Source organism: Tachyglossus aculeatus, chromosome 18 (assembly GCF_015852505.1).
Source record: "Tachyglossus aculeatus isolate mTacAcu1 chromosome 18, mTacAcu1.pri, whole genome shotgun sequence".
In the NCBI taxonomy this organism is placed as follows: Eukaryota; Metazoa; Chordata; class Mammalia; order Monotremata; family Tachyglossidae; genus Tachyglossus; species Tachyglossus aculeatus.
This window is the reverse complement of record NC_052083.1, coordinates 3,009,046-3,034,323: the sequence shown is the minus strand read 5'-3', so window position 1 is coordinate 3,034,323 and position 25,278 is coordinate 3,009,046. Positions and strand designations below refer to the sequence as shown.

At 43.3% G+C, this 25,278-nt stretch overlaps 1 protein-coding gene across 4 annotated transcripts in view; it reads left to right on the top strand.

The window, feature by feature from the left end:
- The first annotated feature begins 1,608 nt into the window (after positions 1 to 1,608).
- ANXA13 (annexin A13) overlaps positions 1,609 to 25,278 on the top strand; it is a 41,328-nt gene continuing 17,658 nt past the window's right edge. The window contains exons 1-7 of one of the 4 annotated variants that reach the window (XM_038760426.1): positions 1,609 to 1,678; positions 2,850 to 2,975; positions 16,052 to 16,127; positions 18,325 to 18,419; positions 19,387 to 19,557; positions 22,501 to 22,534; positions 22,619 to 22,698. In XM_038760426.1, the coding sequence (XP_038616354.1) occupies positions 1,664 to 1,678; positions 2,850 to 2,975; positions 16,052 to 16,127; positions 18,325 to 18,419; positions 19,387 to 19,557; positions 22,501 to 22,534; positions 22,619 to 22,698 (597 nt within the window). In that variant the 5' untranslated portion in view covers positions 1,609 to 1,663. Of the gene's footprint in view, positions 1,679 to 2,849; positions 2,976 to 13,674; positions 13,787 to 14,186; positions 14,246 to 16,051; positions 16,128 to 18,324; positions 18,420 to 19,386; positions 19,558 to 22,500; positions 22,535 to 22,618; positions 22,699 to 25,278 lie in introns of those variants that run through there. The other 3 variants (XM_038760429.1, XM_038760427.1, XM_038760428.1) reach the window with 3 other exon arrangements.

Here is a 25,278-nt window from a genome sequence, read left to right as displayed (position 1 = left end):
TCATTCATTCATTCATTCATTCAATCATATTTATTGAGCACTTACTGTGTGCACAGCACTGTACTAAGCACTTGGGAAATCCAAGTTGGCAACATAAAGAGATGGTCCCTACCCAACAACTGGCTCACAGTCTAGAAGGGGGAGACAGACAACAACAACAAAAAACATTTGCACAGGTGACAAGTCGTCAGAACAAATAGAATTACAGCTCGATGCACATCATTAACAGAATAAATAGAATAGGAACTATGTACATGTAAAATAAATAGAGTAATAAACCTGTACAAACATATATAGGGATGCTGTGGGGAGGGGAAGGAGGTAGGGCAGGGGGGATGGGGAGGAGGAGAGGAAAAAGACTGTGAGCCCACTGTTGGGTAGGGACCGTCTCTATATGTTGCCAACTTGTACTTCCCAAGCGCTTAGTACAGTGTTCTGCACACGGTAAGCACTCAATAAATACGACTGATTGATTGAAAAAGGGGGCTCAGTCTGGGAAGTCCTCTTGGAGGAGGTGAGCTCTCAGTATATATAAATATATATATATATATATATATATGTTTGCACATATTTATTACTCTATTTTACTTGTACATATTTATTCTATTTATTTTGTTTTGTTAATATGTTTTGTTTTGTTTTCTGTCTCCCCCTTGTAGACTGTGAGCCCGCTGTTGGGTAGGGACTGTCTTTATATGTTGCCAGTCTGTACTTCCCAAGCGCTTAGTACAGTGCTCTGCACACAGTAAGCGCTCAATAAATATGATTGAATGAATGAATGAATGAAGTAGGGCTTTGAAGGGAGGAAGAGAGCTAGCTTGGAGGATGTGTGAAGGGAGGGCATTCCAGGCCAGGGGGAGGACGTTGGCCGGGAGCCGACGGCGGGACGGGCGAAAACGAGGTACAGTGAGGTACATCAAGTGCTTAAAGGATCAGATCCAAGTGGTAAGGAGACAGAAAGCTGAGGGAGTAGAGGAAATGAGGACTTAGTCGGGGAAGTCCTCTTGGAAGATGGGAGAGTGGTGATCTGTTGTACACGAAGGGGGAGAGAGTTCCTCAAGGAGCGACAGCCTGCTGCTGCTTCAGAAAAATGGAACGGTCCTGGGTGGACACGCCTCGCTCACCCGCTCAGCCGTGTTATCATCCAAGGAAGACAACCTATATGTAATAGGGGCTCTATTTCCCAGCAAACAAAAAGAATTTCTCCTCAACATGGCTCCCACCTTCCTCTTACCCCAAGGCCACTCCCACCTCCCTCACCCCCCACCAGTTATACAGGATCAAAGTTCCAGTCGGTTCTCGCTGAGAGTCCCCCCTCTGTTGTATTGTACTCCCTCAAGCGCTTAGTACTGTGCTCTGCACAGGGTAAGCGCTCAATAAATACCACTGATGATAAACCTAAATATCTTCTACTCCTGATTCCACATCTAAATCAATCAATGGTATTTATTGAAGCACTGACTAAATGAAACTTCCTTGCAAGACAAGGTAGACTTCCCAAACACACCCAGCTATAAATTATTCAAACAAAAATGGCAAAAGTTACTTATTAATCACAAGAAGTCACACTCCCTGGGAAAAGTATTATAAGGTTATTCTGGCACAACTGGTGTGCTAGTGAGCCTCGAAGCAACTGGATCATTTGTATCTGTGCAAAACCAAAATGGGCAATAGTCATGTAAGTAACGTTTCACCTGGTAAGCAAAATGTACTTTCATTTTTCCTGGCAGCTGATGAACATTACTTTATGAACTAATGAATGGGCAATTGCATTTTCTAACGAGGCTTTACAATTTATCAAAATTAATTCCTGCAAAGTCAGTCTGCTTCATAATCTATTTCCAAAGCATTGTGATTTTAAATTGCATTATGAACATTTCTTCGTCCGATAGAAGGCAGTTCAGTCTGTCACTGGGGCTGGTCCTAAGAACAAAACAGAAGACCAGAATCTTTTTACAGTATCTTAAAGAAATCTTCAAGAATGTGAGTCCAAAATAGGAGCTGCTGTGGACAACTTCAGCTCCATCAATAAAAATAACAATGATGATGATGATGATAATAATGATGATGATGTTCGTTAACCACTTACTATGTGCCAAGCACTGTACTAAGTGCTGGCGTGGTTTCATGATAATCAAGTCTACAAATCTGTCCTCAAGAATCCTGAGTAATTAGGGCTGCAGAATGGAAGTGTATCTAATGATAATTAAATTGCTAATGGAACATCTCTAGTGAACTTCCAAAGGAATGCCATGATTGGATTAACTGCACATTTGAGCTCAAACAATTCTGGAATTTGGTCATAAATACTCCTATCCAAGAGCTCTGCTTCATGATGGTTGGGTTTTAAGAATGCTTCTTTGTAAGGGAATTCAAATAGGTTACAGGAAGCTACACTAGTCTCACGGGAATGATAAATGTTCATGCATGCATGCGTGTGTGTCTGTGTTTGTACATGTGAATGCATATATTTTGTATAGACAATGGGGCACAGAGACAGGAATTTCTGAATCTTTATGCTAAAAATGATTCTGCCAAGCCTGCATTTTTGACGAGTGCTTACAAATGTGCAAGATCCCAATCCTAAAGGATTTCCTTCAGAGAGTTTCAGATTATTTCCCCGGATGCAGTCACTTGGAATTTTTTAATTATGCAAGTCTCCTTAGCCTGTTTTTGGGCAAAAACTCCCATTTTGGGGGTAGGAAACCCACTGGAAATTGCCTTTTGGGGTGCTGCTGCAGTGCTTTACCCCATCCCAAGCCACTTGCTCGCTTTGGACTGATTTTTGAAATACAAAAATCACAAAGTTGAACTGGTCTTTGAGTGCCTGTTTCTCTCCAAATTCCCAGAGTCAGTCATATCACCTCTCAGACGGCAAGCAACAGTTACCTAAAAAGACAAACAAATCCTCCTCAACAGTACAGCCAGTGAGCAAACAGTCTGTGACCCACCAACCAGAGAGCCATCACCAGACAGTAAGCCCGCTTTGGTTTCTTATATAATGTGCCTGTTTATTGTTGTATTGTACTCTCCCAAGTGCTTAGTACGGTGCTCTGCACACAGTAAGCGCTCAATAAATACAGATGAATGAATGATTGAATGAATTATAATAATTATAACAATTATAATATAATAATTAATATATATAACATATAATGTAATAATTATAATAATTATAATAAATAATAAAATAATAATAATTTTTAGACTGTGAGCCCACTGTTGGGTAGGGACTGTCTCTATACGTTGTCAATTTGTACTTTCCAAGCGCTTAGTACAGTGCTCTGCACACAGTAAGCGCTCAATAAATACAATTGATGATAATTATGGTATTTGTTAAGTGCTTACTACATGCCAGGCACTGTACTGAGCTCTGGGGTGGATACAAGCAAATAGGGGTAGATACAGTTCCTGTCCCATGTGGGGCTCAAGGTCTCGATCCCCATTTTACAGATTTATTTATTTATTTTACTTGTACATATCTATTCTATTTATTTTATTTTGTTAGTATGTTTGGTTTTGTTCTCTGTCTTCCCCTTTTAGACTGTGAGCCCACTGTTGGGTAGGGACTGTCTCTATATGTTGCCAATTTGTACTTCCCAAGCGCTTAGTACAGTGCTCTGCACATAGTAAGCGCTCAATAAATACGATTGATGATGATGATGAGGGAACTGAGGCCCAGAGAAATGAAGTGACTTGTCCAGGGTCACACAGCAGACAAGTGGCAGAGCCGGGCTTAGAACCCTTGAGCTTCCGACTCCCAAGCCCGGGCTCTATCCGGTTCATCATGCTGCTTCTGAAATGATGGTTGTGGAGTCCCCGATTGTCTGAATGCCAGCATGGATCCACCCACCGGATCCCCTGCAACCTAACATCCCCATCCCACTCACCACTTGTCCACAAGCCTTTTACCGGTTCAAATTTGCTCTTTTCTCCCCATCTTCAAGGCCCTAAAATCACACTTCCTCCTGGAAACGCACCCTGATGAATCTCTCATCTTCTCTAGATCGTAAGCTCCTTATGGCAGGGAATATGCCTTCCGACTCTTTGATATCGTAATTTCCCAAGTGCTCATTACAGGGGTCTGCACACAGTAATCATTCAATAAATACCAATGATTGATTGATCACCTATATGCAGTGGAGTCTGTGCCCTCTAAGCAATTAGGTATTCATTTCATCCCCACCCCCACTTATTTATTAATGTCTGTCTCCTCCCTCTAGACCGTAAACTCCTTTTGGGCAGGAAATGGGTCTATTTAGTGTTATATTGTAATACTGACATTTATTAATCACTTACTATGTGCAAAGCACTGTTTTAAGCGCTGGGGATGTTACAAGGTGATCAGGTTGTCCCTCGGGGGGCTCACAGTCTTAATCTCCATACTCTCCCAAGCACTTAGTATAGTGTTTTGTACACGGAAAGCTCTCAATTGATACAATTGACTGACTGACTGACTTTATAGTTGGGTGCTTTCCCCGTCTTTTAATTTACTTTAATATCCGCCTCCCTGACTAGATTGTAAGATTCTAGAGGGCAGAGATCCTGTTAACTTATGCTATTGTACTCTTCAAAGCGCTTAGTACAGAGAAGGGTTCAGCAAATACCACTGATTGACTAATTTTGGAAAGTTAAGAATATTTTCCCTGAAACTATCAGTCAATAATATTCACTGAGCACCCACTATGTACCGAGTAGTCGTACCAAGCACCTCAGAAAGTACAATTAGAAGACATGATGCCTGTCTTCAAGGAGCCTACAGTCTAGCAGGGGAGATGGTGACAAAACCATTACCATTTTAATACTGTATTATAGGGTCTCTTTCCTCACAGGGTCCAGGGTGAGTCCAGCACCACATATCCAGTTATTGCCTCCCATCCCCCTTAACTTAGTGTGTAAGGCTCTGTACAGCAAAGCAACCTGAATATCTCATATCTACCCCAGTGCTTAGTTCAGTGTTTGGCACATAGTAAGTGCTTAACAAACCATAATTATCATTACTATGCAATACATAATAACAATCCCACTAAATTGTAAGCTCCTTGAGGGCAGGGATCATTTCCACTTACGCCAATGTAATCTCCGAAATCCTTAGTTCAGTGTTCTGTGCAGAGTAAGTGTTCAATAAATACCTGGATGGCTAATATGACAATGATGGTCGTGATAAGTAATTTCTGCAGATATCTTACCTTTGGCTGTGGTGGCTGACACGTACAGTGGGAAGGAGCTTAAAGCATATCAGCTTGTGAGAGATGACAGCATTTAGAAAGGCAGTTCGGAAGAGAAAGGGAAGGAGAAGTTACCAGCTTGACCATTATTTTCCTATTAGTTCAGTCATTCAGTCATATTTATTGAGCGCTTACTGTGTGCAGAGCACCGTATGAAGTGCTTGGGAAAGTACAATACAACATTATACAGGAACAGCTGCTCCGTAAAGTTGCTTTCAAAACAAATCCATCTTTTCATCATTTCCCAAGCTCTTTCCCATTATTTAGGAGTCACTGAGCCATCTGTGTCTTAGCTTCAATGTCCTTGCCCCTCTCCATTTACTGAAGAATAGGACTGTGTCAAGTCTCTGTATTCTGAGCCCGAGAAGGTAGTGAGTATGCTGGTTGGTCATTGGCAATGAGTAGAAGAGAGCTACTTTGTAGTAACAGGAGAACCTCCAATAATCAATCAACCAGTGGTAATTGTTGAGCCCTTACTGTGTGCAGAGCACTGTACTAAGCTCTTGGGAGAATAAAGTACGATAGAGTTGGTACACACCTACCTTGCAACTCTGCAGCTTGTCAAGGGAGCAAACCATCTGGGTGAATGTCAAGGCTTCTGCATTATAAAATAAGTCGGAGATGTTTATGAGGTTAACCGTTATGCCTCGTTCCACTGTATGTAGTAACTAATACCATTTGAGTCACCCGGCTCCTTAATCTACGAGTGAGGGAATCCAAAGGTTGTTCTATAAACCCTATTTTAATTGCTATTAAGAGTGAGAATGTTTCCTATTTGTCCACGCTCTTAGAGGGCCGAAGTCACTCCTTGAGGGCCTTTTTGGGAGAAATCTAAATGCCAAAGAGAACCCCAGTTGGAGAAGCACCAATTAGAGAATCCTGGCTCTCTGCGGTTGTAATCAATAAGTGTTAATGGACTTGAAGTGAATTTTAAAGTGTTCTACTGCCTGGATGGACTGTTATGCTTTAACAGCCTGGACTCCGCGCTTTGGAGGAGTGTTAGCCTGAAATTTCTTTAATTTGATGTGGAACACTTCAGTCTGACAGGGGAGATAAACACAATCTTAGGCAATTCCCATCCTTGCTAATGAATAACTCTTTAGTTTTATAATCAGCAAAGCTAAAGAGGCGACTTAAAAGGGCCCATATATGAACTACTACCCAAGATCTTCTCTTAGCTTCTTTTGGAAACACATTAACATTTTCAAGCTCCTAGGGTATGGTTTAATGAATTATGGCTACATTTCAATCTACCAATTTTTAGCGTTTATTGAGTGCCTACTAGGTGTAGGTCACTATACTAAACACTTGGGAGAATACGACATTTATTCATTCATTCATTCATTCAATCATATTTATTGAGTGCTTACTGTGTGCAGAGCACTGTACTAAGCGCTTGGGAAGCACAAGTTGGCAACATAATGAAAGAAGCAGTGTGACCTATTGGCTAGAGCACTGGTCTTAGAGTCAGAAGGACCTGTGTTCTAATCCTGATCCTTCAGTTGTCTCCTGTGTGATCTCGGGCAAGCCATTTGACTTCTCTGAGCCTCAGTTACCTCATCTGTAAAATGGGGATTAAGACTGCGAGTCCCATGTAGGATGCGGACTGTGTCCAAATTGATTAGCATGCATCTACCCCAGCACTTAGAACAGTGCCTGGCACATATTAAGAGCTTGACAAATTCCATTTTTTTTTAAAAAAAGACAGGATGCCTACCCTCAAAGAGTTTACGGACTAATGGGGGAGACAAGAAGGAGCAAGGACAGGGATTAGAACCCAGGTTCTTTGACTCAGAGGTGCATGCTGTTTCCACTGGGCCATGCTGTCCTTGCCTCTCCGCATTCATGTTAGTGGAAAGGGTTATTCCCCTTCAGCTAAGTATTCCACAATCCCAATTGCAAAACAATACCCCAGGGCATTTTTGAGGAAATTGAGAAATGCTGTTATGACAATGAAGACTGTTAAATTTTGCCATGGTACCCTACAGGTGTCTCACCTCTGACAAAGACGCAGGAATGCCAAGCCTTAGAGTTCCCCTGCAAAGAACGTATACAGTCTTGGTTCTACTCCTCTAGATTGTAAGTCCCTTGTAGGCAGGGAACGTGTCTACCGACTCTGGTACACTGTACTCTTCCAAGCTCTTAGTTCAGTGGTCTGCACCCACTAAGCGTTCAATAAATGCTATTGATTAATTTTTGACTATCTCCTCTCCCAACCCACCTTTAAAATGAACAACTGCAGCTCCTTCTTAAAACCAATCAGAGAAGTCCTTCCCGCTCTACTCTTTCAATAGTAACAGCCACTGATGCTTTTGTGGTGTTTTGGTGTTTTGTTCCATCTCTTAACTTCTCAGTTGTTACCATGTCTAAATGTATCCAAGCGGGTCTGAATTTCAGTCACTGATTAGTTGATTCATTGATTCAATCGTATTGAGCACTTACTGTGTGCAGAGCACTGTACTAAGTGCTTGGAAAGTACAATTCAGCATTAGAGACAATCCCTGCCCACAGCGGGCTTACAGTCTAGAAGACGGGTTTACAGTCTCACTCATCAGGTATAATTTAGCTTCTGAAATAAATGTCACTAAGATCTAGTGACCCTAAATGAGTTGAAAATTAATTTTATAGTAATAGGTTAGTAAAACGTCTTACGTGGGGCATAAGGTACACTAGAAAGGTTACAGGAAATGTTATGACATCAATATGAGTAACAGGGTGGGAAAATTCATACTAATATTCAAGCAAAAAATTCCAGTGAGGCGTACTCTGAGCATGAGCTGACTCTAAGCCATTTTTATTAAACAATTTTGCTTTCTCTTTTATGAAAAGAATGAGGGGTTTGGGATTTAAAATGAATGAAGTCAAAGCCCTTCTCAGCTCATTCACTGCAAGGTATTAGAGCAGAGAAATTAATGTACTTCACGATCAGAGCAGAATTTAGGCACCCACATTGGAAGGAATGAAATTACTTTTATTCTGTTAAAATTTGACTTTTGGTCTTGGCTGTGTGTAGGGAAATGTCCCCAGTATATTTTCTGGAATCCACGTTCTGAAACCTCAAAGGGAAAAGTTATCAGGAGTGCTTGGCACTTAGCTTTTAACAATTGCCATTATTATGATTATGATTATGATTATTTACCATCCTTCCCCAAAAATGTCATTTTAAAAGGATTTTGGGGACGTTGCCCAATTTTCAATTATAGATTTGTTTTTGATGTTCAGTACAGTTCTCTGACACTGTAAGAATCTAATAAACAGCATTACGACTGATGGGTCACCAGTCATTTTCCACTTAAAAAACGATCCTTGTTGTTGTATCACTATTTGGCTAAAGAGGAGGCTGAGGTTCAGAGAGACTGAGTCTAGCACATGGTCACACAGAATGTTAGAGAGGAGGAGGCCCGGATCCCATATTCCTAGCCTGTTGTTTGCTCTCCACGCACCACTGCCAGATGCGATGGCCGAATGGACTAGCCCCAATTTCCCGTCTGCACACAGACTTACACTGAATCCCTCCCTCCTCGTATCCAAGTTCCTCTCCTCCCCTTCAAAGACTTTCTGAAGGCACATTTCCTCCAAGAGGCCTTCCCTGACTAAGCCTCTTTTCCTTTTCTTCAACTCTCTTCTGCATCGCCCTGACTTACTCTTTCTATTCATCCTGCTTCTCCGCCCCGCAGCACTAATGTGCCTATTTATAATTTATTTATATTAATGTCTGTTTTTCCCTCTAGACTGTAAACTCGTCGTGGGCAGGGATTGTGCCTGCTATATTATTATACTGTGCTCTCCCAAGCACTTAGTACAGTGCCGTGCCCACAGTAAGTGGTCAAAAAATACAAATGACCCTCTGACTGACTGGACCCTGTATATTTGTATATATGTTTGTACATATTTATTACTCTATTTATTTATTTATTTATTTTACTTGTACATGTCTATTCTATTTTATTTTGTTAGTATGTTTGGTTTTGTTCTCTGTTCTCTATCTCCCCCTTTTAGACTGTGAGCCCACTGTTGGGTAGAGACTGTCTCTATATTTTTCCAACTTGTACTTCCCAAGCGCTTAGTACAGTGCTCTGCACACAGTAAGTGCTCAATAAATACGATTGATTGATTGATTGATTGATTGATTGGACCCCACCTTGAAGAACGTCTGATGGTTCATGGTTTCAAAGTGCTGATGACTAACCCAAATTGAACATTTCTGTTGTCTCTCCCTCCCTGCCCTGGGGGGTGACTTGCTTTGCCTGATAACCCTCCTGTTATTTGCATTAAGTAGATTAGTATGGGATAGGTTAATATTTAACCGAGGAAACTACAGAGAGTTTATCAAGTAGATAACCAAGATGAGACAGGAACCTGAGGAGGGATCAGCAGAGCCTTTATGAAATAACACCCTTTATGCCAAGCCTTCAGTTCCCATTTTTTGTTTCTCTACTATTCAACTAGCCAGTAGCATCTGCTTTCGCCCCTCATCCTAGATAATAATAAAAATAATGATGGCATTTATTAAGCACTTACTATGTGCCAAGCACCGTTCTAAGCACTGGGGTGGATACAAGGTCATCAGGTTGTCCCACATAGGGCTCACAGTCTTCAGCCCCATTTTACAAATGAGGGAACTGAGGCACAGAGAAGTGAAGTGACTTTCCCAAAGTCACAGAGCTGACAAGTGGTGGAGCTGGAATTAGAACCCATGACCTCTGATTCCCAAGCCCATGCTCTTTCTATTGAGCCATGCTGCTTCTCTATGAAGTGACTTACCCAAGGCCACACGGCAGACAAACGGCAGAGCCGGGATTAGATCCCACAGGTTTTTGACTCCCAGAGCTGAGGTCTAGCCACTTCGCCATGCTGCTTTTCCACTGATTTATTATCATCATCATCATCAATCATATTTATTGAGCGCTTACTATGTGCAGAGCACTGTATTAAGCGCTTGGGAAGTACAAATTGGCAATATATAGAGACAGTCCCTACCCAACAGTGGGCTTACAGTCTAAAAGGGGGAGACAGAGAACAAAACCAAACATACCAACAAAAGAAGATAAATAGAATAGATATGTACAAGTAAAATAAATAAATAAATAGAGTAATAAATCTGTACAAACATATATACATCTATACAGGTGCTGCGGGGAGGGGAAGAAGGCGAGGTGGGGGGGATGGGGATGATAGGGATGGGGAGGATGGGGAGGATTTATTACTGCCCCTTCCCACAACCCCTACTTCTATATTCCATATTTGAGGACCCCTGTCTCCCCAGAAAATCTCTCCCCCTTCAGTCATGACTTCTGGTGGCCTCTGAGAGTTAACCGGACTGCCCGCCCTCCTCCTTTCCTTGCAGCAGTGATTTCCCAGCTGGGATCAGGGGTTCAGGGCTGCCCAAGATGGTGTCCGTTGAGAGAGGAGCAGGGCATGGTAGAAAACAAGTGAATGAGAAAGTTGGGGGACATGAGCAAGTGAGAGGAAAGGGTCAGCATTTACACGGTCTCTAGACTGTAAGCTTGTCGTGGGCAGGGAGTGTGTCTATTTTTATACTGTACTCTTCCAATTGTTCTGTACAGTGCTCTGCATACAGTAAGTGCTCAATAAATACAACAGACTGATGTACATGGGAACTGAGGGGAGTCAGTGGGACGTGCTTCTTTTTCCCCACATGGGCGTCTCTCTCCCTGAAGGAGAATCAGCCAGTAAATCAATCATATTTATTGAGCACTTACTATGCAAAGCACTGTACTAAGTGCTTGGGGGAGTACAATATATCAAAGAATAGAGTTGGTAGACTTGTTCCCTTCCCAGAACAAGCTACAGCCTAGTATGTTAAGAACAGTTTAAAAGGTATTAGATTACAGTCTAGTGTATTAAGAAATTAGTATAAATAAATAAATTACAGAGATGTATACAAGTGCTCGTGAGGATGAGGTAGACTACTGAGAGGAGAATCAGATGGAAAATTACATTGGGAATATAGTAATAATTATGGCATTTAATAAGCGCTAGCAATGTGCCAGAGCACAGGGATCGAGAGATGTAAAAGAATCAGATTGGACTCTAAGAAAGACATGAAGCCTTTTATCTCCATTTTACAGATGAGGAAACCGAAGCACGGAGAAGTTAAGTCACCTCTCCAAGGTCACAGAATAGGGCAGTGACAGAGCTGGGATTAGAATTCCAGTCTCCTGACTCCTAATCCCATGGTTTTGCTTCTAGACCACATTGCAGGAAAGTAGGAGATAGAAGGAAAACAAAGCCAACCTTCATAGCCCTGGGAAAATGCTCTTTCCTCTTCCCCTTGCCACCAATGAGAAGTATTGCCTTAGTTCAGTACTGCCAATGCCTTTCAACATTCCCAAGAGCTTAGTACAGTGCCCTGCACACAGTAAGTGCTTAATAAATATGACCAATTGATTGATTGATCTCTGCCTGCGTATGCACTATTGCTCCTGACAATGCTAGGGGCATAATGAAATGACTCAAAATGCCTTCTTCTGTTAACTGGGCTATGCTTCATCCCTTAACAGAAAGAGTATTCTGGGTAGAATTCAGAATTGGTCCCTTTCAATCCATCCATCCATCAATCAATGGTATTTATTGAGTGCTTATTGTGTACAGAGCACACTATTTAGCAGTCAGGAGAATACAATCCAACAGGCTTGGTAGACACATTCTGTGCCTACCAGAAGCCTATAGCCTAGAGTGGAAAATAGACATTAATAGAAATAAACTACAGATATGTACACAGCCTTTCCTTTTCAGACACGATTGACTTGGCTCATCTCTGCGAGGAGCCTCTCCCGAGTCTATGTTCCCCCACTTTGGCCTTGAAAATTCTCTTCTAAAAATCAGTTTTGCATTCTAATTCCTACTCCCTCACACTCCCCCACTCCTCCAACTGGCCCTTGGGAACCAAGGGCTGTCACTGAGATGGAGGAGTTGGAAAGTGACTGTCTTTTTTTTTTCTCTTCCATTTTTTAGCTTTTCTAATCGTACGGCTGTCTATGTCCCCTCCCGTGGGCCACCACTAAAGCACTTTGCTCCACGCGGTGTGCCAGATGGGAATGAATCAGAAAATGCTCATTAAGTGGCTAGTAAATCAACCCTTTCTTAGGGAAGCAGTGTGGCCTAATAGAAGTCGCACAGGCCAAGGAATCAGAGGACCTGGGTTCTTAATATCAACTCTGCCACTTGTCGACTGTGACACCTTGGGCAAGTCACTTAAATGGTCTGTGCCTCAGTTTTCTCATCTGTAAAATGGAAATTGAGTCTTACTCCCTCCTACTTAGACCATGAGTCCCATGTGGAACAGGGACTGTGTCCCACCTAATTAACTTATATCTCCCCCCATAAAAAAAAGAAAGAAAACAGCAACTCTTTCAACTGTGTGGGAGGAAGATCAGATAGGGGCCCCCAGACACATCAATAATACAGTCAAATTCCTCCTATGCAAATAGCACCCCTGTCTTGCTGCCTTGTGTCTGTAGAGATTTCACTGGTTATGTAGCAGGAACCCTTAGTCTTATTCTTTTGATGACACTATTATTTAAAGTTGTTATTATTATGGTATTTGTCAAGAGCTTACTATGTGTCAAGTATTGTTCTAAGGACTATTAAATGATTTAAAATGGATAATTATAACACAGAGACCAGGTCTTCCCCCCCTTCCCTCCCCTCCATATCCATCCATTCTCTGTTCACATCCCACTCTAAATGAACCAACATTAAAAAAAGAAAACAAAAAAAAATGCTGCAACACTAGAACATAGCTCCCTGACCTAAACCCTGCCCAATGTCCTCTAGATATGTCTCCACACAACAAAGTAAGATTAAAGCTCTTCAGATCTATCGGTATAATTTAAATTCAACTGGATTTTCACCTACCCAATTCTAATATCTCCTTCTAGCTCTGCCAGTGTCCTGCTATGTGATCCTAGGAAAATCATTTAACTTCTCTGTGCTTCAGTTTCCTCATCTGTAAAATGGGGATTAAATATCTATCCTCACTCCTCATTCTGTAATTGGGCTGGGTCTGATCTGATTCAATTCACCCAAGCGCTTAGCACAACTCCTGGCCCTTAGGAAGCGCTTAACCAGTACCGCAATTATGAGCGGATAACTGCCTCTTCGTATATCTTTCTGACCCTCCAGGTCCATCCTGGTTACTTTATCCACGTCAATCTTGCGCCACTGTCACAAAGACTCCGCGCTGCGAAAGTTAGATCCAAACAGGACAGATTCTAAAATACAAAGCCATTGATTGGAGAAAAGAAACGTCGAGTCCCAAAGCCAGCAGCTGCCCGCTCTGCCACACAATGAACAAGGGATGTGGAATGTAGATTCTGTATGAATTCCTGAGAAGCTTGTTATGGAGCTCATCAGAACAAGAAACAGGGCATTCCTTGTACAAACACTGGGTGCCATTGGTGAATATATCCATTGTGAATGCAAGCACCAGCCAGACAAAGAGGAACATTCTAAACGATTTTCTTTTTTGGTCAGCTCATCCTATGCCTTCACCTTCTGTCCAATTCAGCAAGCCACGGCCAAACATCCTGCAGGTACAACGAACAATAGAGAATTTTTGCAATCCTTCCTTTCATGGGGGAAGGAGCCCCTCCTTCAGAGGGGGGTTAATGTCTTCCCCTCCTTAAGAAGAGGGCTAATGTCTTTCCAAGCCTGCCTGCTGCTGTTGGGACATCCCTGGTTCAGTGTCCTAGCAAACACATTTCTTCATACAGGGAGAAAAGAGTCTGGCTCACGGCCATCCCTAAAAAGGCATCACCTTTAAATGTCAGCTCAGCCCCCTGAGTTAGTTGTTGGCTTGAGATAAACATTCCAATTCTAATTCATCCCTTGGAAGAGTGAAATGAAATGCAAAATGAAGTCCCTCTTTAAAACCGTCTTTTTCTCCTCCTTATTACATTAAGAGCCTTGTAGTTAACAGTCAACTTTCATGAGTCAAGGCTAATAGCTGAATGGGAGAGGAGCAGACACAGAGGGTGGAGAAGAAAGTGTCGGTAAGGGATTTGCCTAGATTTATTATATTATATTTAATAATATTTTATATTAGTCAATCTGGGTCGGCCTTCCCCATTCTATCCTAAGCCTCTTGAGGGCAGGTATTGTCCCTTATTCTATTACACTATTCTATTATAGTATAATTATAATTGTTCTATTATACTCTCCCAAACTCACAGTGCAGTGTTCTGCACACAATAGGCTGTCAATAAATACCATGGATTGACTGGTAATTCAGCAGCTGATGATCCAGTGTGTGGACTATTCATCTTCCTTCTGACCAGGTTCTGGACATTTCATTCACCCACACCTCCATCAGATGAAAATGAAAGGGGATGAAAAGATAGGATTTTGAGATGGGGAATGACATGATTAAAACAAGGACTATAGATATATGTATATATACATATATATATAGTGTAATATATTTTAATATATTTGTATATATACATATGGTATAATGTTATAGTTAATATAACATATGTATGTTGAAGTGGGAGAAAGGTGGTCGGTAGTGAGAGATCATCCAGGAGGCAGCGATTGTTAGTCTGACTTGAGGTCATTAAAACCTTGGTGATAGTTGTAGGAATGGAGAGCTCAGATATCCTGGGGAGAAAGAATCCATCAGTGGTATTTATTGAGTTCTTACTGTGTGCAGAGCAGTGTACTAAGTGCATGGAAGAGTAAAATGCAATGGACTTGACAGACATCCTAATACAACAGGATTAGCAGACACGTTCCCTTCTCATAACGAGCTTATGGCCTAGTTGGGGAGAAAGACATTAATATGAATAAATAATCTATTATATATAATTTAAAGATATGTACATAAGTGCCGAAGGGTTCTAATTCTGGCTCTGCCAGTTGCCTGCTGTGTGAACTCGGGCAAATCATTTGACTTCTGTGGGCCTCAGTTTCCTCATCTGCTAAATGGGGATCCAATGCCTGTACCGTAGAGAAGCAGCGTGGCTCAGTGGAAAGAGCCCGGGCTTTGGAGTCAGACGTCATTTGTTCAAATCCCGGCTCTGCCAATTGTCAGCTGTGTGACTTTGGGCAAGTTACTTCACTTCTCTGTGCCTTAGTTCCCTCATCTGTAAAATGGATCCAATGCCTGTACTGTAGAGAAGCAGCGTGGCTCAGTGGAAAGAGCCCGGGTTTGGGAGTCAGACGTCATGGGTTCAAATCCCGGCTCTGCCAATTGTCAGCTGCGTGACTTTAGGCAAGTTACTTAACTTCTCTGTGCCTCAGTTCCCTCATCTGTAAAATGGGATTAAGACTGTGAGCCCCACGTGGGACAATCTGATCACCTTGTATCCCCCCAGCGCTTAGAACAGTGCTTTGCACATAGTAAGTGCTTAACAAATACCATCATTATTATTACTCTCTCCTACTTAGACTGTGAGCTCCATATGGGACAGGGACTGGGTCCAGTCTGATTAACTTGGATCTACCACAGCCTTCAGAATAGTGCTTGACAAATAGCAAGTGTTTAAGGAGTAAAATGAAAATAATGCAAAGGGTAAATAACCAAATAACAGATGCTGAGAGAAGATATGGAGGGAGTGGAGATATATGGCAGTCACTCATCTGGGATTTAATTGCCTTTGAGTACAATGCCAGCTATTCTTCTGCAGGCCCAGACCCAGACCAGGTGACTCCCAAGAGGACTGAGTCTTCTTAGAGGGGTGACTGTTTGGAAAATGGATTTTCCAGGGGATCAAGGCAAAGGGTTTGTGGTACCCAAGCTTCAAGGAGAGGCCTGACATTCCAAATGATCTCTACTTAACTTTTCCTTCTTTTCCCAGCCCGCTGCTCACAGCCACCAGGAATTCGATGCAGATCGCGATGCCAAGAAACTTCACAAGGCCTGCAAAGGGATGGGTAGGGATGCAATTCTATGTTCTTTAACATTTGATATGAATTATATATTGTCTGCACCTAGCTGCCCCTACATGACCTCTTCTTGAAAATTCAAAGCCAACCTAGATCTCCCTAAGTCTCCAGTCTCTGTGCCAAAAGCACCCTGCCGGGATTTTATCTAAATAGATGGTCTCCATCTGATATAGTGGAAAAACAATCCTCTAGAAAGACACATGAACATCTCTAAGAGGGGAAATGGCCCATAGGAAAGAAAAGAGGAAGTCTATCAGCCCTAAAATGATTTGTAAAGTTCTGTAAGGGCAAAGATGAAACACTGAACTTGATTCCTAGGGTCCTCAGCCCAGCAATCATTCCAAATCAGACTTTTAGTGCTCTAGCTCCAGCAGAAGAAATGCCATTAATGGGTCAGATGATAAGCAATAATCATGGTACTTAAGCGCTCACTGTGTGGTCAAATTACCCAGAAGTTGTGGGGACCCAGAAGCACTGTGGCCTAATGGATAGAGCATGGGCCAGAAGGACTTGGGTTCTAATCCCGGCCCCACCACTTGTCTGCTGTATGACCCAGGCAGGTACCTTGCCATAAAATGGAGGTTAAGACTCTGAGCCCGACGTGGGACGTGGACTGTGTCCAACCTCATTATCTTCTATCTACATTCAGAACTTAGTATAGTGCCTGGCACATAGTAAGTGCTTAATAAATACCATAAAAAAGGCATTCAGGTCTTTTCCTAGAGGTAGGTGGGGTAGCCTATATTTGGGCTCAGGAGGGCTAACTCTGCCCTCTAAAAATCCCACATGGAATATCACCAACTCCTGGAGCCCCTTCCCTAAAGCCGAGTGGCTTGGAAGCGCTCAATAAATACGATTGATGATGATGATGATGACTTTTCCCGGAATGCCGGTCAGAGGAAATCCAACTCCATCGCCATGTGAGTCTGTTCCACCAGTCCCAGAGCCAACCCAGACTTGACACTGGACTTGCTACTTTGAATTGGATTCAAATTTCCTTCCGTACAGACAGCATGAGAAGGCAGGGACCACGAATGAAGGATCATCAGCAGCATCAGTTTATTAGTTAATAAAACTTACCCGTGGCCTGCATATAGTTAACAGACAAAGCTAAATATATTCATTCAGGATTAGTCATCCACCACCACCGGTGCTAAGGCGCTCACACCCACACCGACTTCCTCTTCAGTACAGCAGCCAGGTGTTGAAGTGTCATGTGAGGGCCCATCTAGAGACACAAGTCCGGGCTGGAAAGGAATACCTCAACGTGAAACTCCAGAGCTGTAAACAACCCTGCCTCTTCCAGGTTCGCGCTTAGTGCCAAGGTCTTCCTGCCACCGCAACCCTTTCCCGAGTTAGTCTGACTTCAGGCCAATCCATTGTGCTTACTCTCCCAAGCACTTAGTAGAGTGCTGTGCACACAGAGTAGCTTGTCTTTCCTTATGCCGTCGAGTCGTCTTCAATCCACCGCGACACCATGGACGTATCTCTCCCAGAACGCCCCACCTCCATCTGCAGTCGTTCTGGTAGTGTATCCGTAGAGTTTGCTCCGTAGAAGTACGGAAGTGATTTCCCATTGCCTCCTTCCATGAAGACAACTTGAGTCTTTGCCCTTGATTCTTCCTTTTAGACTGTGAGCCCACTGTTGGGTAGGGACTGTCTCTATATGTTGCCAACTTGTACTTCCCAAGTGCTTAGTACAGTGCTCTGCACATAGTAAGCGCTCAATAAATACGATTGATGATGATGATGATTCTCTCCCATCCCTCTGCTGCCCAGCACAGGTGAGTTTTGACTTGTAGCAGATTGCCTTCCACTCAGTAGCCACTGTCCAAGCTAAGAATGGAGTGGATATGCCTCTGCCTGACTCTCCTTCCCGTAGTCAAGATTGGTAGAGTTACTGGGAACTCTCCAGGTGTGACCCTGAGAGGGCCAATAAATACCATTGATTGATTAATTGAGTGGTGATGTTTTTCCATATTTTGGCATCACTCCAGACACCCATAAGGAGATTATAGGGGAGATGGAACAGTGAGCAGATCCTCTTCGTGGTCCTAACACTAAAGGTCAAAGCAGAAGAGAAATAGCAATTAGTGGTTATCCCCCCAACACCCTCCTCCATTTCTCCTCAGCAGAAAGAAGCCATCATATTAATACAGGTCTTTTTGCTGTTCCCACATTTTAGGAACGGATGAATCAGCCATCATTGAAATCCTATCAAGTAGATCAGCGGAACAGCGGCAACAAATCAAGGAGAAGTACAAAACAGTGTATGGCAAGGTAGGCCCCAGGTACCTTTCATGTTGCACAGATCTGCATCTTCAGGCTACTTTTGTCCTTGAATTATCCCTCTTCCTGTAACTTTCCACTGTCCATCCAGAGTCCAGGATTACAGTGTAATTAGGTTTCCTTACTTCAACTGGCTTTCAGCTGAAATGAGTGAAATTACCAACATATTGTCAAATTCAACAAGTCCTACCGCTACAAATAGATCAAATTAGTCATTTCAGAGATCTGCTAAAGTCACCTGGGTTCTAAAACATTAATCGATATGAGAAATATGTCCCCCTGCATATGATAAAAATAGGTTAGGAAATAATGTTCTAGGGGTCCCATTTTCCAGTATTTTCATCTTAGGGATCAGGCCTCCGGGCAAGGATGAATTATCATTATTTATGGTAGTTGTTAAGTGCTTACTATGTGCCAGGCACTGTTCTAAGTCCAGGGGTAGATACAAGGTAATCAGGTTGGACACAGTCCATGTCCCACGTGGGGCTCCCAGTTTTAATCTTGATTTGGGTGGCTGACATGCCTCTGAGCTTTAATGATTCCATTTGGAAAATGGATTATGTTCCACCCTCAGTATTAGTGTATATATGTATATTTAACTGTATGTCTGATGAACTATTCTACTATTTCACCAGACCATTGTTTGGGTTACCACCTGTTAAATCTCTGTTCTTTCTCTTACTTCTATTACTTGCAAATGATTTCTAGATCGTCTCCGTTAAATTGTCTGTTCCTTGAAGGCAGGGAACATTTGTTTGCTTGAGTGTACTCTCCCAAGCACTTAGTACACCTAAGCTTATAATAAAGACCACTCATTGACCTACTGTGTAAAATGGAGATAACAAACGGGTCTTCCCCTTCTCAGAAATTCTGCGGTAAATATATAAAATGCCCTTCAGCCAGATCATACCTTTCTTTCTGGCTCCTCCAAATCAAGGCTTTTTGGATACATTTGTAGGATCTGGGAGAGGTGCTGAAGAAAGATCTGAGTGGGAACTTTGAAAAGGCGGCATTAGCCCTTCTGGATCGTCCGTGTGAATACAGTGCCCGGGAGTTGCAGAAAGCCATGAAGGGCATTGGCACCAATGAATCTGTGCTGATTGAGATTCTCTGCACACGAACCAACAAGGTCAGAAGGCTCAATGTCGATACTGGGGGATACTGGGTTGTTTGTACATATTTATTACTCTATTTATTTATTTATTTTACTTGTACATATCAATTCTATTTATTTTATTTTGTTAGCATGTTTGGTTTTGTTCTCTGTCTCCCCCTTTTAGACTGTGAGCCCACTGTTGGGTAGGGACTGTCTCTATATGTTGCCAACTTGTACTTCCCAAGCACTTATTACAGTGCTCTGCACAAAGTAAGCACTCAATAAATGCGATTGATTGATTGATTGATTGATTCTGCAGAAGTCCTGGGCTCAGGTCAGATGGAGAAGGGGCCTAATTAATAATAATAATTATGGTATTTGTTAAGCGCTTACTCTGTGCCAAGCACCATTCCAAGCACTTGGGTAGATACAAACCTATCAGTTCAGACTCAATCCCTGTCCCGTTTATGGCTCACAGTCTAGGTAGGAGGGAGTGTGATTCAATTCTCATTTTACAGATGAGGAAACTGAGGCACAGGGCAGTGAAGTGACTTGCCCAAGTTCACACAGTAAACAAGTGGCAGAGCCAGGATTAGAACCCAGGTCCTCTGACTCTGAGGCCCAGGCTCTTTCTACAAGGCCGTGCTCCTTCTCCTAGCGAAGAGGCCCTGAGTAGTCCGAACTTACTACCCTTGGGGAGAGATGCCCATCATTTTTTTCAGGAGCTACCTGCACCTAGTTATTTTACGTTCATCTTCTCTTCTCTTTCCGAGTCATCATCATCATCATCAATCGTATTTATTGAGCGCTTACTATGTGCAGAGAACTGTATTAAGCGCTTGGGAAGTACAAATTGGCAACATATAGAGACAGTCCCTACCCAACAGTGGGCTCACAGTCTAAAAGGTGAGCTCACAGTCTATGGAAAGAGCACAGGCCTGGAGTCAGAGAGGACCTGGGTTCTAATCCTGGCTGGCTGTATGACCTTGGGCAAGACCCTTAATAATAATAATAATGATTATGGCATTTATTAAGTGCTTACTACGTGCAAAACACTGTTCTAAGCACTGGGGAGGTTACAAGGTGATCAGGTTGTCCCACAGGGGCCTCACAGTCTTAATCCCCATTTTACAGATGAGGGAACTGGGGCACAGAGAAGTGAAGCGACTTGCCCAAAGTCACACAGTTGACAATTGGTGGAGCCGGGATTTGAGCCCATGACCTCTGACTCCAAAGCCTGGGCTCTTTCCACTGAGCCACGCTGTCTCTCTTAACTACTCTGTGCCTCAGTTTCCTCAACTGTAAAATGGGGATTCAATACCTGTTCTCCCTCTTACTTAGTCTATGAGCCCTATGTGGGACAGAATCCAACCCAATTAACTTGTACCTACCCCAGTGCTCAGTGTGCATGTTTGACATATAAGAAGTGTTTAACAAATACCAAAAAAAAAGTACTATGCCCCAGTGTGGCTCAGAAAACAAGTGCTTTGGGGTGAACGATAACCACTGTGCTATCTACTGTACTGGGCTTTCCAAGTGCTTAGTACAGTGCTGGGCACACAGTAAGCGCTTAATAAATACAATTGAATGAATGAATGAATGTATATTTCTTAAGTGTTTACTATGTAGCAAGCACCAGAATAAGCTCTGAGGTAGATTTGCCATAGGCAGATCGGCTATAGTCCCCGTCTTACAGAGGGTTCACAGCCTAAGAGGGAGGGAGGGCAGGTATCTAAGCCCCATTTTAACAGATGAGGAAACCGAGGCACAGAGAAGTTAAGTGACTTGGCCACGGTCACCCAGAGCCAGGATTTGAACCCACTGCCGTCAGCATGAGTGCCACAAGCCCCCCGTCCAGGCCGCCGGTGCCACCCATCCTGTGCCCGCCTCTTGCCAGTGAGTGAGCCCCTTCCTTCCTCTCCCCCTCGTCCCCCTCTCCATCCCCCCCATCTTACCTCCTTCCCTTCCCCACAGCACCTGTATATATGTATATATGTTTGTACATATTTGTTACTCTATTTATTTATTTATTTATTTTACTTGTACATAACTATTCTATTTATTTTATTTTGTTAGTATGTTTGGTTTTGTTCTCTGTCTCCCCCTTTTAGACTGTGAGCCCACTGTTGGGTAGGGACTGTCTCTATATGTTGCCAACTTGTACTTCCCAAGCGCTTAGTCCAGTGCTCTGCACACAGTAAGCGCTCAATAAATATGATTGATGATGATGATGATGATGAGTGGCATAGCCTCCGTCCCCGCCCTCCGGGCATAGAGGCGCAGCAGGAAGAAAAACTGAAGCAGCAGCCGCCCCAGCTCTTTAGGGGTGTCATGTCCATTTCACCATCGCACCACAGAGGAAGGGGAGGGAAGGAAAAGGCATGTTGGTGAAAGGGGATTGCTTACCGCGGGAAGGGTAGAAGCAGGAATTTCCGAATGTCCCACTGTCCCTCTTCCCGGCTGTAGCCCCTTGTTGTTAGCCAGTGACTATTTAGTTTAGCACACCTAAACGGTGGATGAGACAGCACGATAAGGAAGCCGTATATCCAGTTACCTTGAAGGAATTCTCCAGATAGATGGGTCACAGTTCAAAAAGCCGATAATCCTTCACGGCACCAATTTACGGACGTAAACAGGGTGGGATGACCCAGGACGGGAATGGAAGACTAACCTGATATCCGGTCTCCCAAAATGAAACACATTTGTAAAACTGTCAAGGGTAGCAATGCTGAGGAGCTCTGAGGAGCAGACGGGGGCCTTATGAGATTTTTGAAAAATCGTCCATTAAAAATCAAAGCAAAAAATCCAAGTGCAAGGGTGACCCAGAAGGGAGTGGGAGAAGAGGAAATGAGGGCTTAGTGAGGGAAGGCCTCTTGGAGGAGATGGGCCTTCAATAAGGCTTTGAAGTCCGGGGGTGGCGTAACTATTAGTTTCGGTTATTGATTGGCTTATTAACTTTTACCTTCTCCCCATCAGGAAATCAGAGCAATGAAAGATGCATACCGAAGGCGTAAGTAATGTCTCATTTCCACCTCAGCTGTTCGGGAGAAATTTCACCTGTGACTCCTGCAGCCACCTTTCTTTTTTTCAACAGTGTTTGGCAAAGATCTAGAATCCGATGTGAAAGGTGACACAAGTGGATCCCTCCAGAAGATTCTGGTTTCGGTGCTACAGGTGAGGAAGCGATCTCTCCCACTTTATGGTCTGGTCTAAGGCCAAGGTACAGGAGGGAAAAGTGAAGGGTGGGTAGGCCAAAACATAGATGAATGCCAGTCTTATAGTAATAATAATAATAATAATAATGGTATTTGTTGAGCGCTTACTATGTGCCAGGCACTGTAGTAAGCACTGGGGTGGATACAAGCAAACCGGGTTGGACACAGTCCCTGTCCCACATGGGGCTCCCAGTCCCAATCCCCATTTTACAGATGAAGTAACTGAAGCACGGAAAAGTGAGGTGACTTGCCCAAGGTCACACAGCAGACAAATGGTGGAGCTGGGATTAGAAACCATGACCTTCTGATTCCCAGGCCCATGCTCTGTCCGCTATGCCGTGCGATTAAACCATTTCGGTTCCTGTCATAAAGATGTTTTTCTTTTAAAATTTTTTAAAAAAAGCTCTGAAAGGGTCACCAACGTATGATTCATCAGCGCAGCCAACCCACAGGAGATCAGAATGGAAAAGGAAATCATTGGCAGCCAGAGGGCCAGCGGGCCAAATTCTGAATGAGAAATTCCCCAGCTGCCATCGTTAAATAATCTCTCAAACTTTGTCAAGAAAAGATATGAGAGTCTGTAGAACCAATAGGTAAAAGTTTCGCGGTGAGGCTGTGCAAAGTAAGCTTTCACCTGATTACAGAAGAGGAAAAAAGTAAAAGTTGATAAACAGGAGTGGGAGGATGAAGGGAAAGTAGGAAGAAGAGCCGTGAGGTAGATAAAGGCTCTGTAGTGGGCAGGACTGGATTAATAATAATGATGATGGTATTTGTTAAGCGCTTACTATGTGCAAAGCACTGTTCTAAGCACTGGGGAGGATACAAGGTGATCAGGTTGTCCCGTATGGGGCTCACAGTCTTAATCCCCATTTTACAGATGAGGGAACTGAGGCCCAGAGAAGTGAAGTGACTTGCCCAAAGTCACATAGCTGACAATTGGTGGAGCCGCAATTCGAACCCATGACCTCTGACTCCCAAGACCGGGCTCTTTCCACTGAGCCACGCTGCTTCTCTGAAGCTTCTCTGCTTCTTCTTCTCTGATTACTCCTTCTACGATCCTCAGGGATATCCAGTTATGTGGGACATCCCCAACATTCATTCAATCGTATTTATTGAGCCCTTACTAAGTGCAGAGCACTGGACTAACATGATGAGACTGTGAGCCCGTTGTTGGGTAGGGACCGTCTCTATATGTTGCCAACTTGTACTTCCCAAGCGCTTAGTACAGCGCTCTGCACACCGTGAGCACTCAATAAATACGATTGAGAAGCAGCGTGGCTCAGTGGAAAGATCACAGGCTTGGGAGTCAGAGGTTGTGAGTTCTAATCCCAGCTCCGTCACTTGTCAGCTGTGTGACTTTGGGCAAGTCACTTAACTCCTCTGTGCCTCAGTTACCTCACCTGTAAAATGGGGATTAAGACGGTGAGCCCCACGTGGGACAACCTGATCACCCTGTAACCTCCTCAGCGGTTAGAACAGTGCTTGGTACAAAGGAAGCGCTTAACAAATACCACAATTATTATTATTATTATTATGATACAGCTCCCATACCTTGTCAATCAATGGTATTTACTGTGGGCTTACTGTCTGCCGAATGCTGCACTAAACGCTTGCACTGTACGGAGTCCGGGGCCCTGGGATGCCACCCCTCAAGCCCCTGCTTTGATCTGACCCTGGTTATGGAGTAAGCGAACGGGCAATATTGAGCATATTGAACGACAATACGGATACTCTGTCAGAGTCAGCTGTCTAGGCCAATTTCAATGAATTCCTGTCACCGTTAGAACGCATTGTTCTCAATGAGCAGCCAGGCAGACAAAGGATCGATTCAAGCTTGACACACCATTTTTTAAATGAGCTTTATAAATCCCTTTTGTTTCATGAAGACGGTGGAAACGGGTGGATAGAAGAGGAATGTGCAGCAGGAAAGTTTCAGCTTAAGCACTGGGAAGGCCTTCCTGGATTTAAGCATTCTGAAAATGAGAAGAATTGACAAAAGAAGCTGATTTCAATCAATTGCAGTCATTGAATGCTAACTGTGTTTAGAGCAGTGTACTGAGCACTTGGGAGAGTATAATATATCAGAGTTGGTAGCAACGTTCCCAGCCCACGATAATAATAATAATAATAACATTGGTATTTGTTAAGCACTTACTGTGTACCAAACACTGTTCTAAGCGCTGCAGGGATGCAAGGTAATCAAGGTTGTCTTACGGGGGCTCACAGCCTTAATCCCTATTTTACATATGAGGAAATGGAGGCACAGAGAAGTTAAGTGACTTGCCCAAAGTCACACAGCTGACAAGTGGCGGAGCGGGGATTAGAACCCATAATAATAATAATAATAATGGCATTTGTTAAGCACTTACTATGTGCAAAACACTGTTCTAAGCGCTGGGGGGGATACAAGGTGATCAGGTTGTCCCACGTGGGGCTCACAGTCATCATCCCCATTTTACAGATGAGGTAACTGAGGCTCCGAGAAGTTAAGTGACTTGCCCAAGGTCACACAGCAGACATGTGGCGGAGCCGGGACTCG